This window comes from Corvus kubaryi, unplaced genomic scaffold (assembly GCF_017639235.1).
Source record: "Corvus kubaryi isolate FWS band 111438036 unplaced genomic scaffold, C.kubaryi_AGA036_p1.0 split3-73, whole genome shotgun sequence".
Classification (NCBI taxonomy): domain Eukaryota; kingdom Metazoa; phylum Chordata; class Aves; order Passeriformes; family Corvidae; genus Corvus; species Corvus kubaryi.
The window spans coordinates 34,637,141-34,653,552 of NW_024582091.1; the positions used below are offsets into that span (position 1 = coordinate 34,637,141).

Below are 16,412 nucleotides of genomic sequence, written 5' to 3' on the forward strand. Positions count from 1 at the left end.
GGCCTCTGCCTTCCTTAGCAGACACCTGTCTTTCAAAACCGAGACAGGCAGGGAACAGTCACAGAACAAGACAGAATATTGAGCAGCTTACCCTCACAAGAAAATATGACCAGGTACATAACTATTTCTGTGCATGCTTTTATTCTGCTGTAATACAAGGGAGCTAGCCCAAAACTATAACCAAAGAATAAGTTCATAACTTCTACTTTTTTTGTGAGTGCAGAGGTGCTCACCCCATAAGCTGCTCAGGATATCATCAAAAATATACCTCAGAAAATGATGGCTAAAATTGTACTTAAGGAATTAATCAAGGCCGTCTATTTTTTACATCTCCAAATACTCAGAAAGAAATCCCCCCATTTTTTCCCTATTTATTTGGCTGTAAGTATTTAAATTCCCTGCCCGAACATGATTATTTTGAGACCATGACACCAAAGTAGGTTCATTGCAAAATGAACAGCAGCCCTCACAAAACAGCCTGTTGGCACATTGCAAGTACTCAAAGCTTACGAGCAGGGAATTTTTCTTCTCCTGGCCAAGCAGATTTACTGAGGAGTCTGGAATGACAGTCAGTGAGTTATGCACAGCCAAACCTGCAACACCGCTCACAGCGGGGACCTCGCTTTATCACTTACTGTAATTACGGCCTCCCTTCAGCCGTAGCGTTTCAGACACAAAAAAAACGAAGGTGCACTTTTAGTAACTCCAGTGAAAAAAAGCACCAACAATAGAGAAGGGTACTGGCACTGCAAATGTTACCCAAGCATGTATGAGTAACCTTTTAAAACCTTGCAGCTTTCAGCTCCTGCTTCATTAGTAACAGTTACAAAACAAGAGTAAAGTATTGGCAGTAGTAATAGTTCATAACATTTTTAATCTAGTGCCAATCTCAGCAGACTGAAAATGCCATTAGTCTTATTCAGAAACAAATTTAACAATTCTGCTCATCAAAGAGAAAGAACATAGAGAAACAATTAACTATTCCACTATGCCACACTTAGAACACTGGAGTTCAGATTTACACAGCTCTTCTGGCACTTTGCTGCTCCGTACCATTCCAGTTTTGCATAAAGGCTACATGCTTACAACAGCACATCTAGTAATATACTGCATTATGCTCAGTATCATCCAGATTTGTACACCCTCAAACAAAAAAGGGAAAGCCCATAACTAAAATATTCAAAAAGCCTTCAAGTTTCTCATTTGTAATACTTAGACAAACATGACATCTCGTACACTGTATGTTATTAAAATAAAAAAGAAAGCCTGTATACAGAGGGCCCTGATTTTCCTCTTTTATGATATGTAACTCTACTGATTGAGCAGAGTTACTCTTGTTTGTATCTATTTAAAGGTCTGTCTGACACAAAATAGAACTCAATAGACTGTTTGCCCTGATAGTGAAGGACATTAAATCAAATCTACACCCACAACATAAAGTAATCTAAGTCACCTGCTGAACTGGGCTTGTTGAAATAATGTTGTTTTATCATACTGACAGATGCTGAATGGATGTCTAAGTCCAAGAAACAGTGATCATGTCTGCATAATGAGGACTGCACTGAAAGAGTTTCAGCAGATCTAGGGCTCAAAAACGACATGCAAATTGAAGGGAGTTCCACCAGGATTCTTAGAAAAACAAGATGGCAAGATGGCAGTATACACAATTGGCTAAAGTGGTAATCAGCAGCAAGGAAGTGATTTTACCTGTGTGGGTGACACTCATGAGACTGACACTGAAGCACTGCATGTAATTCATGCTGGGGAGTGAAGGAGCAGCAAAGCAGGAGGGTAAATGTAAAGATTGATGTTGAAAATGCTGAAGAAAAGTGTCACAAAAAGGATTTTCAGACTGAAGAAACAAAGGCTCAAAGAGAATCACTCCCTCCACCCACCAAAATAAAATCGAGCAGAAAGCTGACCATAGGTAACTGGCACTAGGAGGGCTTTTTAATCTATTGGCAAGATATAGCAAGAACCAAAGGCAGGGGCAAGATAAATTCAAAGAAGAAATAAGGTGCAAACTGGGGGATGGGAAACCCCATGAAGCAGGAATCCAGAATCAAGGAAGCAGGAAATTTTGGGATACCACATCTTCCTGTCAGTAGATCAAGTTACCGGGATTACTATATCAGTAATCAAGCAACACATTGAGGGTCTGCCATATACTCCACATTTATATATGCATGAAGTACAAAAGACACAAAAGCAATTCAAACTAAAGCAAATTCATGCCTTGTTGCCTGTCAGCTATATCTGAAGATGTCAATAAGGATTGAACAATAAACATCATTCAAATTAGCAGGCAAACCCAAGGCAGAAAAGATTTTTCTAATGTATTCAGATGAAGACTGTGCTCATGCAAAACATGTAGCAGATAAAAAGACTGAGATGGTTTCGTAAAGTCAGCTGTAGTGGGATGGATCTTCACTCTGCAGATAGCTCTTTCTGCTTTCATTGAAGCAAAGCAACACATGGAAGGTACTGTGCTGAGCCATCCATATACTGGCATCATGAAAGGTTACAGGAACAACAATTGCTGTGATGACAGAGGGGACCTGGAATCCCTTCTGTACCAGCAGATTGCAAGTGAAATTGCAAAATGCTCCACCAGCTTAAAGCAGTTGTGAATAATCAGCTTGTGAGTTTGTGGCTTGTACACTGAGCATTACATGTATCCCTCACAGTACTTTACTCCCTTATACTGGATTTCACTGGTTTTCAATTCCAAGAGTGAGTCTCTGGTAGGAAAAGAGGGGGAGAGGAATGAGAACTTTTCTCTCTGAAATAAAGGAGATGGAAAATGACCTTGAAAAAAGGCATGATTTCATGCTTACTACTAGATTTCTTCTTGGCTTAAGATAAAAACTATTAAGACTTCAGATTAAACTGAGCAAACATTTGAACAAAGAATATGGCAGACTATTCTGGTAAGGAAAGAATAAACTCCCCTTGTATGTATGATCTGTAATGTCTATTATGGTCAATGTTTGAAAAAATCATATCTTGTGGGCAATTCACAGCAGAAGTCTTTGTTATTTCTCCACGCTCAAAGGACACCTATCATTCGTGTTTCTTACTCGGAGATTAAATAGCAAGTGAGTGATTTAGACCACAGCAGTCTGTAGAAAACACCAAATATTTTATGTCCCTCGTCACCCACCCCCAAACTGAACACATATGCTACCACTACTAAGTCTGTAAAGCCCGTATTTACAATGATATATAAAATTAAATATTTTTGTTTATGCAGACTTATACAGTAACCCACAAAAAGGGGCACTTCTCTACAAGAAAACCCAACTGAGACTGCCTGATTTCACTGTCACACAGATCCAAGCTTGAGCTGGTGTCTCCCAAAGTCAGGTGGATTCAGTAACAAAGCAGGATGGTGAAGATCTGGGGCTGCAGGCCCTGACTAGCAGGTGTCACTCAAAAGAGGAGACCTGAGACTCTTTTCCAGAAATGGCCTGGGGTTTAGTTCCATCTCAGGGAAACTCAACTGATTGTTCTCATTTTGCAAGTGAGTACCAGCAAACCAAATGCAAGATTTAAATAAGGCAAAGAAGGCATAGAACTGCAGAGCCTCTGAGGACGAGCAGCCTAGGCTCTGTGAAACACTGGAATCTTTCTTAAATTATCAGCAATATGAAGATTTACAGGCTCCTTGGAAGTATACAAAGTGAAACAGGCACTGGCTTGCAAAGCTTCAAAACTCAAACTGGTCTTCCCATGTAAGTTAATGCAGTGCACTGAAGGGGCAGCAGAAGTGCACATGCTGGTGAGCAAGCAGAGTGACTCACTGGAAACAGATACAGGGAGGCTGTCACATGACAAGCTGGTGCAGCACAGGAGACAACACGGAACAGCAGCATCCCAAATAGGAGAGAGGTATGGAGAGGAAAGTAATTCTACCTCCAGTAGCCAACACACTCAGAATCATTTATTTATTACTCCGTTTGCATTTTAGGCTTGGCTCTTGAAAACGCCATGCAGCAGAAGTTTATTCACCTCATGCACAGGTGTGCTGGTGCAGTTAGTTCTGCATGCACATTGCATGTACTCACTTGTTATAAATCTACTCCCCATGCACTGAATACTCCAGGCTTGTCTCAGCCTTATAATCACATCCAAAGAACATTTTTACATACATATATTTGCATACACATACACATTCACTCACTCTTCAGGAGAGAAATAGTCCTACAGAAGACCCTCTGGATGGCATTTGATTGCCTGAGGGTAAGCCCACACAGGCACAGAGGAGAATGTTGTTATCTAAAACCCCTACATGTGGCTGGCAAATATGACACAGGACCTGTGGTGATTTCTGCCAAAGTAGATGGGGTAAAATTCCCAAGGAACCTAAATGGCACTGTAACCTATGCTAGCAGGTTTGGATTTCACATGTATGAAGGTGACATACCTATGATCAGTCACTGAAACAGAGTTTTGGACTGCAACCTATCTGATTTGCTCTTGAACTCCCCAGTCCATATAACAACAAATGGTTCCATGGGATGGCAGAAATTATTTAAAATTTTGTGCATAGATATCATAAAGGACACCAAAACACAAGTAGCATGACAGCCAATAAGGCATTACTGAATCTAACAGGTTAAAACTGGAAAGCGAATTAAGGCAATATGGAAAAGAGAGCTATTAAAATTGAATTTCATACTGTGTATCCCACCTTTTGATTTCTCTGAGAAAGTTCTTAATATAAATATTTAGGTAGACCACAGAAATCGCCCAAAACCAATATCTACACCATATAAAGATAATCCTTTAACTGATACTTATGCAAAATGCAAAATAAACTTCTCTATGGCAAAGACAGCATCTCTGATGCTATTGTATGCATCACTACTATTCAGGCAATATTCCTAAATTGACAAACTTGGAAGTAATCACACTGAGACTGTTCTAGATTTTAGCCTACTGAACCAATGGTAAGGTAAGCCTTTCCAAAATGTAAGTATTTCACAGACTCATTGTGTCTTTAAAGGGCCAAAAAACTCCAGAACAGACAAGTAGCTCAACAATCTATTAGATCAGTAAAATTTTAAGTCTTTTGAAGCAAGAGTTCTCGTATGCCTGAAGGAAAAAGAAATGGATAGGAAGTATACCTCCTTCTTTCCTAGGATGTCACTTTGTTTGGAGCACAGCCAACATACTGCTTTTTCCAGGAAGCACCAGATATACCAGCCTGTAAATCTTTCCAGGATGCACCAGGATGCTTCCCTCCAAAGATAATGCAATTTCTGACATGCACTGTTTTAAATCCCCATGAAAAAAATAATTCAACATAGTTTCTCTATTAATCTTTCCAAAAGGGCTGCTTCATTACAGCTGGTACTGTATTACACTGGCTTCCTAATATTCTGATCCCTGTTAAAATTTACGCAGTTTTCAAATTAGCAGTGAGATGCTAACCCAGATATTGAAAATTGTTCTCATTTTTTTATTTTTTAAAAAGGCAAAATAAGCTCAATTTCACATAAGTAACAAAACACAAAATCTGGACTGCAGAACTGGTCCACTTGCACGCTGTGAAGTGCCTAACAGAAGAACTTATTTCAATAAAATATTTCAGAATTATTTGGGTTTGGGCATTATCAGTATCATGCAGCTCTGCACATCTTGGGAATGCTGACGAAGAAGGAAAGTAGTTAGAATAACGGGGTGGAGCAGATGGGAGAGAAATCCCACAGAAAGGTTACAAATGTTACATTACAGGAAAGTTTTGTTTGTTTGTTTTTAGAAAGACCAAAAGAGAACAAGCAGCCATTCCCCTCCCTCTCTGTTCCCATGAAAATACTCCCAATCTCTCTCACTTCAGAAGTGGAAAACATTGGGGATGAATGGCAGGAGGGAGGGGGTCAACCAGGACCACGGAGTTGAGATCCTGGTTAATGAAAACAGGAGAAACAGACCTAAGGTTCAAATTTAGAGTGGCACAGCAGAAAGGCAGAGAGGTATCCTTTAGGATTTTAGTTTAATGAGCTAAGTGGCAAATGCACATGGCCTGGAAAGCTGTACTACTGTCGTGGTGGAACTCAGGCAAACTAACTGTGGGAATCCTCTGCTCTGCGCAGTGGAAATATGCACATTTGTTTGCTATGATTACAGAAATGAGACCACTTTTCACATTTATTTCCCCTTCTCTTAATCCCAAACCAGAAAAATTTGTGAAGGATTGCTATTATTTGCTTGGCAATGTCCCAGTTTACCCAGGAGGCTGTCCACAGAAGCAGCTGCAGAGGAGTTGGAATCTCATGAGATTGCTGCTCCTAATGGTGTGTCACTAGCACACATGATAAGTTTCTTAAGACACAGACAGGGACTGTGCTCATGTGTCCAGGGCCCCTAGGGGCTAAGAATGTGCCGCTTAGAGCCACATATCCAGACGTGTAAAGAAAAGGAGAACTGATCCTAGCAGTCTACAGATACACATCTTTACTCAGAAGTTATCCCAAGGAGCAGGGAAAGCATTTTTTATCTTATCCCTCCTCTTCCATGGGGAGTTTGAGGAGAGTTAAGAGAGACAAAGAAACACCACAAACAATAAGAAAAAGTTTTTGGATTTTGTGATTTCTTGCAAAAATGTACATATTTTCCATTCCATTGGAAGTGGCCAGGTCTGCAGAGCCCTTATGGATGTATCTAAGATGACATCAGGACCTCAAGTGGGGTTGATAAATAATATTAGTCATGGAGAAGGAAGTACCTCAGTAAAAAGAGAACTTTGTGGTTCTAACATGGGGTAGGAAGTATCTCTCAGTTCAGTCCTTGCTTCTGTTGTGGACTCTAGGGTGTGATAGATCACAGTGCGTCTGTTATCTTTTGTCCAGGGGACCCACTGTACTTCCTTTTATCTTCTTTTAATCAGACCCTTTTAATCAGATCTCTTTGATCACATACACTCTTCCTATGCACACATGGAAACAGTGTGCCAGTTTCAATACCTTCCCAGTTTCAGCTGGCTTCTCAGCATTATTAGAAGTCCCGCCTTTATCAATGGGACCTTTGTTGACAATTTCAGCAAGGAAGAGGCAAGACTGAATGGGCCATAAAGACAGAAGTCAGTCCTTTACACAGCAGTCCCTCTCGTCATTGCGATGGAAAAGCCAGCAATGACTTCAGCCTATGTCAAACATGTGCTGTGAGGCACGAAGAGGTCCATGTATGTGAAACTGGCTTCTTGCCTGTTATCAGCTGCAATGACAAATGCTTTAAAAAGTTTGTCTTGTCCTTACCTGCACCTTCCTCCCGTTTATCACATTAAAAAAAAAAAAAAAAAAGCAAATTACAAAGATACAAAGTAGTAAAGCGCAAGGAGATTATAGGAAAATCTATTCACTGCATCCCACCAACAGCCTGATCCCAAGGACACTGCGGTCCAGCGCCCTCCAGGCCACAGCACAGCACTCACCGCCGCGACCCACAAACCCTCCCCGCTCCGAGCCTAAAACTGCGCTGGCCAGAACAGCTCGGGTTTAACACCGACAAGGCAGCCGGGCGGCCACGGGACTGTTCTTGGATACAAACACCTTAACAACAGCCGGCGGCTGCTGTTTGCTCTCGGCTCTCGGCGGACCAGCAAAACGCCTGGGGTTCCCTCGACGCGCGGAGCGTATTACAGAAAGGAGTGGAAAAAAAACCCAAACAAACCAACAAACAAAGGAAAAAACATTTAGGAACTGCGGGACACGGCGCAAAAATGGGCAAACCCTTTAGCCCCAGGGCCGGAGAAAACCCCTTCTCCCGCGCAACAGGTTCCCGCTGAGCCGGCTGCGCTCCTCCTCCCCCGCGGCGCGGCAGCCGGAGCCGCCCCCGCCGAGCGCACCTGCGGCGGGCAGCGCCCTCCTTCCTTCCCTCCCTCCCTCCCGCCGCCCGCACCTCCACTCACCCGCCGGGGGCGTCGCCGGCCCCGCCGGCCCCGCCGCTGGGGTGGTAGGCGGTGAGGACCACGCCGCGGGAGCCGGACCGCCAGCTCATGGCGCTCGCCGCCGCATCCCTTCTGGGGACACCGAGGCGGAGCGGGGCGGCCCGGCTACGGCCCGGCGCGGCCCAGCCTCCCGCCGCAGCGCAGCGGGGCAGGGCCGGGTGACGGCAGCGCTTCCTGCGGCCCGGCGGGGCCGTGCCCCTCCTCCCGGCTCGGGAACCCCGCGGGCGAGGGCGGCGGGACCGAGCGGCTGCCGGGAGCGGTGCCCGCGCTGTGCCGCTCCCGCGTTACAGCTCTGTGCGCTTCCACACACCGCGGGGTGTGGGAAACCAGCGTCCTCCGGGCAGGCTGGAGTTTGTTTGAAGGTGTCGCAGAGAAATCCGTCAATTTAAGAAAAGTCGCTGCCCTTTCAGCCCCGAGTCAGCTGCCACGGGCGAACTGCTGCGCTCCGAGGCTGCCGTGTGTCAAGTGCGGCACGGCAATAAGACAAATAAAGAATGTGTTCAGCGTTTGCTTTGTACGTTATCCATTTCACTGAATCACAGCGTTATTCGGTGAGTGCTTTAATGTTTCATACACAAAAAAAAGTAGTTTATTTTTTTTTAATGACAAGCTCTTGAATAAAAATCACGACAGGGGATAACATCGAGCAAGGACACTGCTGACTGAGCTGCCTCAGAGCTGCTGGGCCTTAAACCAATCGCCATTAGCTCCAAGGTCATGCTCTATGAACCAGCGACAGCCAGAGCAGCGCAGAGTTGGGTCGGCCTTTTTGGTGGGCAAAGCTTCCTCTATGCCTTGGCACAGGCTCTGATGAGATGGGACTCACTGCCTTGGTGTTAGCTTTGAATTGGTAGGCAAGACCTGTAACACAACACCCAAACCTGTTTGTTTTTTTCCATGGCAACATGTAAATGAACATATGCTATTTATGTTTGTAATTTGTGGCTTCGTTCACATATGCATATGATTTCTCTGAATTATTATCAGTTTGCTCTAGAACGGAAAGGATCAACTTCAATAGGAGTGTACTATGCATTGTGTTTACTTTTTTCCTTTTAAAACAAACAAATCATGCAACTGCTTTGCTAGCAGTTAAAATCTGCAAAATTCAGTGCTTGGCTCTGTGAGGTGTTCTGGAACGCGTGGGTATGGAGTTCTGAACCTTCCCGCATTTAAACCTTGTATACCTCAGCTGGAATGCTGCACACAAGTTTGTGGATGAACCACACAGTTTTCTGTGCATCTGTTCTCCAGCACAGAGCTGCCTTGCAGGAGCAGCACAGAAATCTTGTCCTACGGCCACTGAGAAGTTGGTCCCAGCAGAGAAACAAACAGGCAGAACTTCTGGTCATGAGTGAGCAAGGTAAGTTTGTCCTCTAGAGTCCTTGATACTTACAGCTGGTGACTTTGGAGGGGTCCTAGTCAGACATAACTGAATTTTGCCATTGATGATGGACTTCTACAGAGTGCCAAACAGGAAGTCCTGATTTCTTTAAAAAGGCTAAAGTCGCCATTAAATTTTGAGAAGAGTCCCAACATTACAAGCACAGGAAAACTTGGATGATGTTCAATAGGCCAACAATTACAGAGTTGTCTTTTCATTTCTCATACACCGGAGAGTCACATGCTGCCTTTGTTTTAAATTCATATAAATTATTGAAAGTGGGGTGATTTTTAATAAAGCCTGCCTCTTCCATGGTTTCTTGGATGTTTTATCTGTAGGCAGCTAGCCAAGGTATTTCAGCTAAAATATTTTTTGTATTGTTTATTTTTAATCAAAATTTTCACATTAAATTAAAAAAAAATTATTAAAAAGACATTATTACCAACAGATACTCTATGCATATAAATTAGAAAAATAAATGGGCCACTTTTTAACTCTGTGATTCTTTAATTTTTTAATTTTTACAATGCATAGGAAAGACATCTGTGCCTCACCTCCACAGATGTTCTCCTTCTCCAAAGGGAGTGGGTAAAAGAGAAGGTACAGCTTCAGTTCAGCTTCAGCAGTGGCTTAGTACTATGGCTACAACAGTTTAACTGGCAGTATACACCAAGAGCACTGAGACAAATTGTCTGCATGTACCTACACACCCACAAAAACAAGGACATGAAACCACTGCAAAACTTAGGACTGGGAAAAGATTTTCCTGTACTCCCACTGCAAAGGTGTTGCACTCTCTCTACATTCTCCGGCTGTGTTCCAAAGGCAAAAATTAGCCTAACTTTTCACATGAGCACGCAAACAAGACTCTTCTGTTTTTACTGCTCGACTCGGAAATACATCAGCATGAGGTGAGAAAACATCTTATTAATGGATGTTAGCACTCCTATCAGCTGGTGCCTTTGGCTCTTTCTTTAAATGCACATGTGGTTAATTGTTAAACAGCATATGCAGAATGCAAAATTATTTTCTGAAGAACCCAATTTTTTTCTTTTAAACTAGTTCAGAAAAACTAAACATAAATACCAATGTCCTTAGGACATGGCCTTGTCTAAAGCTTCAGCTAATTGGTTGCATGCCAAATACTCCACTTAGTTATAAAACTTGCTTTAAAAAATAACTAAAATATAACTGAAATAAAAGTAAAACATTTAGAGCATTCCATGTCTAATGAGGGCTTTCCAAAGCCCTTTGCCTAAACTAAATATATATATTAGGTGCTGTAAGAACAAAAATGTAAACTGTTTTTTCTTTGATAAGCATCTTAAAACACATCATAATTAAGGCACACCACAACATGCTGCAGCCTTGCTGTAAAAAGAAGAATGCAGAAACAAAATGTAGTCAATGCGGCATCACTAGGGGCTGCTCAAAAGACAGTTTTGCTGCAAACGGAGAAGGGGGAGAACCTGCCTTGTTTGGGGTGCGGGGGAGATTAAGAAAGGCAAAACCCAGAATAGGTTTGTAGCAGTCAAGTGGAGAGTAAGAAATAAGAAAGCTTAAGAAAGCTTTTGTAAGCATATCACAAGGAGAGTGAGAAAAGGAGCTAGAAAGAAAAAAGTTCTATTAAAAAATGAGAATAGATAAAACCACAAGAGATATTTATTCCCTCCTTACATGTCTTTATTATGACTCACTTCAAACATAGAAGTGGATTTAGGAGCTTAACTGTAGACACTTTTTCCTATACTTGATAGGATCAAATGTTGCATGAAGGCCTTGTTGCCTTTTTAAAATCATGGCTCAGGCCTGTTACTTCGGCTAAGTAGAAAAGGACTGTGGGAAAGAGACCCAGTTGAATTAAGGGTAGAAAAACATGCTGTGTGACCATCGCATGCTCACATCGTGGCGTATGGTGGTTGGTTGAATTATGTTTGTTGTGCTTTAAAACTATGTAAACAGATAACCGGCGAAGTGTTTAAAAAGGCCGGGTTTTTGCAATAAAGCAGCTCTCCTTTGCACCTGCCTGGAGACTCTGTCACTCATTATTGCAACAATCAAACTCAGTCCTGTTATGACAGCATAATACCAGCATGGTTTTCTTTGATTAAATTATTCCCAATTCACACTAGAGACAAATAGCTAATTCTGACCTACAGATGTATTATTGCTGTAAACTGACAGAAATATCACTACTCTCTTTCACTGGTATATCTTCTGCCTAAATCTGACTGAAGTCATTAATTCCTGAGTTTGTGGTTAATATTCTTCTTCTTAATAAGGTCCAGGCATGCTTATTTGGAAAGTAAGGTTGTTCGTAGAGAAGAGAATGCTTTGGGGAGACCTCATAGAGGCCTTTCAGTACCTTAAAGAGGCTTTTAAAAAGGAGGGAGAGGGATTTTTTATATAGGTAGATAGTGACAAGACAAGGGACAATAGTTTTAAACAGAAAGCAGGCAGGTTTAGATTAGCTGTTAGGAAGAAAATCATTACTCAGAGGGTGGTGAAGCACTGAACCGATTGCCCAGAGAGATTGTAGATGCCCCATCTCTGGAAGTGTTCGAGGCCAGATTTGGATGGGGCCCTGAGCAACTCGATCTAGTGAGTGGCATTCCCTCTTCATGGCAGGAGGGTTGGAACTACATGGTCCTTAAGGTCACTTCCAACTCAAACCATTCTATAACTCTATAAACAACTAGGTAAGAAGGCACCATTTGAAGCATTTAGGTTTATGTGCTAAAAGGAGCATATTATTGAGAAAGGAGATTACAAATCAGTCTATCAAATCAGAATCCAAGTCTCCTCCAAAGAGTTTAAATATTTAGATTAAGATGTCGTGCACTGCCTTTACACTCAGTATAATCAGTCACCAAAGCCAAGCAGACCATGCAGAGTTCTCAGGCTTAGTGCTCTCCGTACAAAACAACTGCTAAAAAGAGAACTTCTCAGCAGTGCCATCCTTCATCACTGCTTTATAGGGTTTGAATATGCATATGTTCAACATATGCTTTTGACTCTTCACTGCAGAGCTATTTATTTTCATTTAAAAAATTTTCCCAAATTAAAAAATAAATCACACTGATTTTCATATTTTGTATAAATACATGATAATTCTTTTTAAATATGTGTTAAGTGATTTTTCACATTCCAGTTCCTAATGATGCGTTAATCATCAGCAGGTAAAAATGCAACCCACTGAGAAAAATTGGAGAGGAAATAGTAACAAGTCAGCTGACAAATTTAAATTCACAGACTGACTTCAACGGCAGTAGATGGATTTGTTCCTGCTGAGGTCTAGAAATCCCCCTGTCCAAGAGCATTGGGACAACCAATGCAGTGCTAAAGTAAAAGTACAACTGGACTTTTAAAGTATATTTTTAATGCAGGAGGGTTTCAACCTTTCGCTTCTATTATCTATTCCAGCATTTGTTCAGCTGGGTTTTAAACTGAGCAGAAAATGTCTCATCAGTTCACTCACCTCATTTACATTGAAACAAAATGGCAGCGTTTCCATTGTCCAAATTATGTTTCCAGGGTTCCAGCCAGCAGCCAGAAAATACATGAAATGGAAAGTTGTTTGTATACTGAAAGATGAAATTGAACCCTCATGAAGCTTCACATTTCATGTATTGCTGCACTCCACTACCTAAAGAACGACATACGTGAAGAGTGTTCTGCAGCTGTTAATAATCAATGCTAGGAATAATACAAAAATGTAGATTACAGGTTATTTAACTCTTGATGTCTAGAGCTATGCAACAGATTTTACTTTCCATTGAAAGTCTGTGAAAGAAATGCACTTTTAGAGGGCAAAATTCCCTGCTCTATGTTGGACCTCCACTTTGGCACATAAAGAAAAATCATGTGCCAGAATTGTCCATTTATTTCCACTGACTAGAAAGGCTGACTACATGAGTAGGTCACACGCAGATGTGCACATCTGCCTGATAAACTTCACCTTTAATGCTTTTATGTTGCCCTTCCAAATATGGGAGATGCAATGTTCAGTTACAACGTGCACCATATGGCATACACAATGTGGAGTAGTCAGTGTTTCAAAATGTACTGATATGTAGGAGGTGTTTCAGATCAGCTTACACATCCCTGAATAGCAAAGGTGGGGATGAAGTCACAGATGTGTACACAGAAAGCAGATTTGTACTCAGAAGGCAGATTTGTACACAGAAGGCTGGTAACATGTTTGCTAGCCAGCACACGGGGAAAATTTTTTATGGTCTGACCCTGTAAGCTAATGTGTAACTTATATTCAAATTTTCACAGGATTTTTTAAATGAAAAAATATATCCACTATTATCAGGTAGCAGTTCAATACACGGTGGAATTTAGCAAGCAAGACACAATTGTCACTGAAGCGCCTGCAAGGGTATGGGCACAGGTAAGAGAAGTGACGCCTTCCTAGCTTTCTGAACCTTCACCTTCTTCCTCACTGCCTTCCACACACATATTTAAAGAGCTGATTCGTTTCCCCTAACAAAAACAAAAGAAGACCACAAGAAAAGGGAGTAACAGTTCTAAGGTTGTTTGCTTTTCTTGCGAGTTGCTCTAAAATGTATCTGGTGCACTCTGGTGGCTGCTTCGGTAATTCTTAATTCCATGACTTTGCGAAAGGTGAAACAGTAACTACCGGTGCTGCTTTTGAGACTCTCCACATGAGCACAAGAATTTATTCTAGTTTATCCTCTTTGGTTTTTCTTGAATGCTTTCTCTGGAGAAATTCAGATCTCGCCCATTGCTGCCCATCTGCTTACCTTATGTAAAGCACAGCCTGGGGATTGAGTGGTTGAGGTTCTCATCTGCCTTATGTTTTTGCTCATGGTCAGACAGCTGTTGAATTTTACCCGGAGAAGTATATCTGTTTCTGTAGAGGTAATTTGATCTACATGTATTCGTAGTGTGACCTTGCAAAAACCCTCATATCAATTCTTGCTTCCCTTTCCCTGTAACAGGGAATCCATATAGCAGGGCTAATAATATCTAGCTGTTTATGAGGATTATTCACCATATGTTCAATTACATTGAACGGTACCAAAAAATGCAGCAAATTATTTCCCGTTACATCACTACATTTACTTTCATTTGGTGATTTAATAGGGATAAAATAGCATGGATTTCTGCATCCACAAGCATAGAGAACAGATGATAAATCTAGTGCACTTTATAGCATCTCACATGAGGTATAGGACTTTTGGGGAAAACTGAATGCCACAACTGATGTTTCATGCCACTTTGGGAAAGGGGAAGTCAGCATGAATGGTGGAGACTAAGAGATTTTCATTGGTAACTCTGAATGACCCCTTTTTCTTGAGCTACTTTTGATACAACTTGGATTTTATAAACCATGACTTCACATATGCCACTAATTATGAAAAGGTGGTTGTATTTTCAGAATATAATGACTTTTCTCCTTCTTAATTCTCCCAAATGGTTACCTAAATGTGGTGAACACTGAATACATTCACTTTGTTGTTGAGAGGCTGCTGTCATGAAGGCCAGAAATCCTGGGCTTGTCTCTTCTCTTGGACATTGCAACCAACACCAAACCCACTGAAGAGGCAGGAGTGGAGAAGACTCTTGTAGCTAACAACCCCAACTCTCTTTTTTAGGTCAGGAAGTAGACCCCTCTATCCCGTATTTGAGACGTAACAATTGATGAACTCATCAGCTGCAGTTTCACCAAGAAATATGGAGGGGGTGCTAGCAAGCGCAGAGAACATACTTGGAAATAAATGAGTGATTTGTTGCTTTACAGACAGGCTGTATCCATCGCTCGGGTTCAGGGTCTGTTACTACCATACCCACCCCCTACTTTAGATCAGGCTCCAGAAGGGTCTGGGATAGTTTTTTTCAGTCTGCATCTGGCTAGGAAGTTGAAACCATGCTCTCTCCCACACATGTTAACTAAGTCAGTCGGCACGCTGACTGGGAGCTCTTCTCTTCCTTACCCTTCTAATTTTGCTGTTGCCTGCAGATTTGATCACAGCTGAAGTTGCAGAACAAAAACATCTGGTGAAGTAGAACAGAGCAACCACAAAGGAGAAGAGTTTAGTCAGTCAGAAAAGCTCATGAAAATTGTGACACAATCCTAAGCTGAGCAAGCCAGAGCTATCCAGAAATGTCATTATGCACCGAGGAGAAATGCATCAGAACAAAGAAAGGAACAATTGCATGAGTCATGGGCTGTGAGAAAGAAAACCACTTCTCTGTAAGGGTTGACGAATACCACTGAAACTTCAAGTTAACACAATGCAAAATATTCTTAGTTCTTTCTTACTGACAAAATTATTCATTTTGCATCATCTTCTTTCATCCCAAACAAATCTTAGAGAAGTGTTTCCTTCTCTCACATTTTACACTGCAATCAAATTCAGCCACTCTTAATATGGAATATTTTAAGATGCCAGTGTTATTTTTGCTATTTTGAGTGGAAACAATCTTCTGAATTCAATATGGATTTTAAAAATGGTTCACATCAACTCAGAACGGCATTTTCCAGAAATTTAACTAAAATCCAAAAAAAAAGACACCATACTTGAACCACATGTGAGGTTCCAACTACAGTTTAAGACATACCATCTTAATGGGACAATATCTTTTAAAACCACATTTGCAAGTATCATAGACAAATCAGAAAGAAGGCATGGAAGTTCCCACATTCTTGCTTGTCTTGCCTATTTCATGAGCTTACAAGGCTCATTTCATACAACCAATTTTTTTTTTTACATTTTTTTGTATAAAATAGCTCTGACAACAACATTTAGCACTTTCAATTTTGAAAAAAAATGAATGTAAGTGTATGATGTTTGGGATTGGAAACATTATTGTAACAAAGATTGGACAAATTTGAACCAAAAAATTTATAAACGTAAGCTGTAAGAAAAAACAGATTGTTTATGATAGTACTTTTTATTTACTCTTCACAGGTATTCAAAAGCAACTCTCATGAATAACAACTACAAGGACAATTAACATGAATAATTGTGCAAAAATTTGTATAAGAAATAAATATTTGAGGTTTTGTTTCTTTTTGGCTGAAAGACAGTTAGAAAGCTGAAAAAA

General features: G+C 41.2%; 1 protein-coding gene across 2 annotated transcripts in view; it reads right to left on the minus strand.

Moving 5' to 3' along the window:
• Positions 1–16,412, minus strand: part of ARHGAP18 (Rho GTPase activating protein 18) — a 95,654-nt gene that overhangs the window by 61,244 nt on the left and 17,998 nt on the right. The window contains exon 1 of one of the 2 annotated variants that reach the window (XM_042016577.1): positions 7,913–8,071. The exons of the other annotated variant lie outside the window; for it this stretch is intronic. Coding sequence (XP_041872511.1) covers positions 7,913–8,001 — 89 coding nt within the window. The 5' untranslated portion in view covers positions 8,002–8,071. Of the gene's footprint in view, positions 1–7,912; positions 8,072–16,412 lie in introns of those variants that run through there. 2 annotated transcript variants of the gene reach the window in all.